General features: G+C 47.4%; 1 protein-coding gene across 1 annotated transcript in view; it reads right to left on the bottom strand.

The window, feature by feature from the left end:
- The window catches only part of VWA8 (von Willebrand factor A domain containing 8), a 105,359-nt gene that overhangs the window by 19,580 nt on the left and 84,398 nt on the right, over positions 1–1,381 (bottom strand). The window contains exon 40 of the mRNA XM_015811056.1: positions 776–884. Within this exon, the coding sequence (XP_015666542.1) occupies positions 776–884 (109 nt within the window). The remainder of the gene's footprint in view (positions 1–775; positions 885–1,381) is intronic.

Here is a 1,381-nt window from a genome sequence, read left to right on the forward strand (position 1 = left end):
GAACCCACAGTCCTCCTCCTCCTCCTCCTCCTCCTCCTCCTCCTCCTCCTCCCCTTCTAATACTGATGATATTCCTTAGTTGGGTCATGCAACATCTGCAAGAAATCCACCAAGCTCAGAGAGCACCAAGGACCCCACAGTCCTCCTCCTCCCTTCTAGCACTGATGATGTTCCCTAGTTGGGTCATGAAACGTCTGCAAGAGAAAAACCAAGCTCAGACAGCATCATGGACCACCACCACTACTGTCATCTCCTTCTCCTCCTCCTCCCCTCCTCATCCTCTAGCACTGGTGATTCTCCCTAGTTGGGTAATAAAAACAACGAAGCTCATAGAGCACCAAGGACCCCTCGCGTCAACCCTAAGCTACAAATATTCTCCTTTGTTGGCATACAACTTACTTAACAATACTTGGAGTCTAGCGTTCAGGCTGTAATGCTCACGACAGCTTTAAGACCAGTATTAATGTAATTTATTTATTTGTCAGCTTTTCATCATCCCATTGCATCGTACGATTCCCGCTTATAACAAACCCTATTTAGTTAGGCCACTATTGCTAGAAAACTTCAAGTGGGACCCGCAAAGAGATAGTTGATTAACCCCTCGGACGGATCCCTGCAGCCTTCTGTTTCCAAAAAACCCCCCCCTTTCTCCTGCCCAGAACATGGAAACAAATGATTTCTTAAAACACAGTGGAGGGAGGTCGCCTGTGCAGAAGGCTGGAGGATACAGGAGGAGAGAAAAAACACGGATCAAAAATGACGACACGATTATTACCTGTAAGTTATCCAGAATAATTCGCAGGGACTGAACTTGTCTTCGAACAGCGCCAGAAAACCTTTCGTAAGTTGAGGCGTCGTATTCGCTCATCTGGATCTCTTTTAATCTGAAGCAAAACAATATGGAAGTGAAGGAAAACTGGTTCTTTTCTGCAGGACAGATAGACAGAGAGATGGATAGACAGACAGGAGGAAGGAAGGAAGGAAGGAAGGAAGGGGTAAGAAAGGAAGGAAGGAAAGGTGAGGGAGGGAGGGAGGGAAGGAAGGAAGGAAGGAAGGAAGAAAGGAAGGATGGATGAGGGAAAGAAGGAAGGAAGGAAGAAAGGATGGGTGAAGGAAGGAAGGAAGGAAGAGTGAGGGAAGGAAGGAAGGAAGGAAGGATGGGTGAGGAAAGGAAGGAAGGAAAGAAGGAAGGAAGAAAGGATGGGTGAGGGAAGGAAGGAAGAAAGGAAGGATGGGTGAGGGAAGGAAAGAAGGAAAGAAGAAAGGATGGATGAGGGAGGGAAGGAAGGAAGGATGGATGAGGGAAGGAAGGAAGGAAGGAAGGAAGGAAGAAAGGATGGGTGAAGGAAGGAAGGAAGGAAGAGTGAGGGAAGGAAGGAAG

Source organism: Protobothrops mucrosquamatus, unplaced genomic scaffold (assembly GCF_001527695.2).
Source record: "Protobothrops mucrosquamatus isolate PMUCROS unplaced genomic scaffold, P.Mucros_1.0 scaffold28, whole genome shotgun sequence".
Taxonomy (NCBI): Eukaryota; Metazoa; Chordata; class Lepidosauria; order Squamata; family Viperidae; genus Protobothrops; species Protobothrops mucrosquamatus.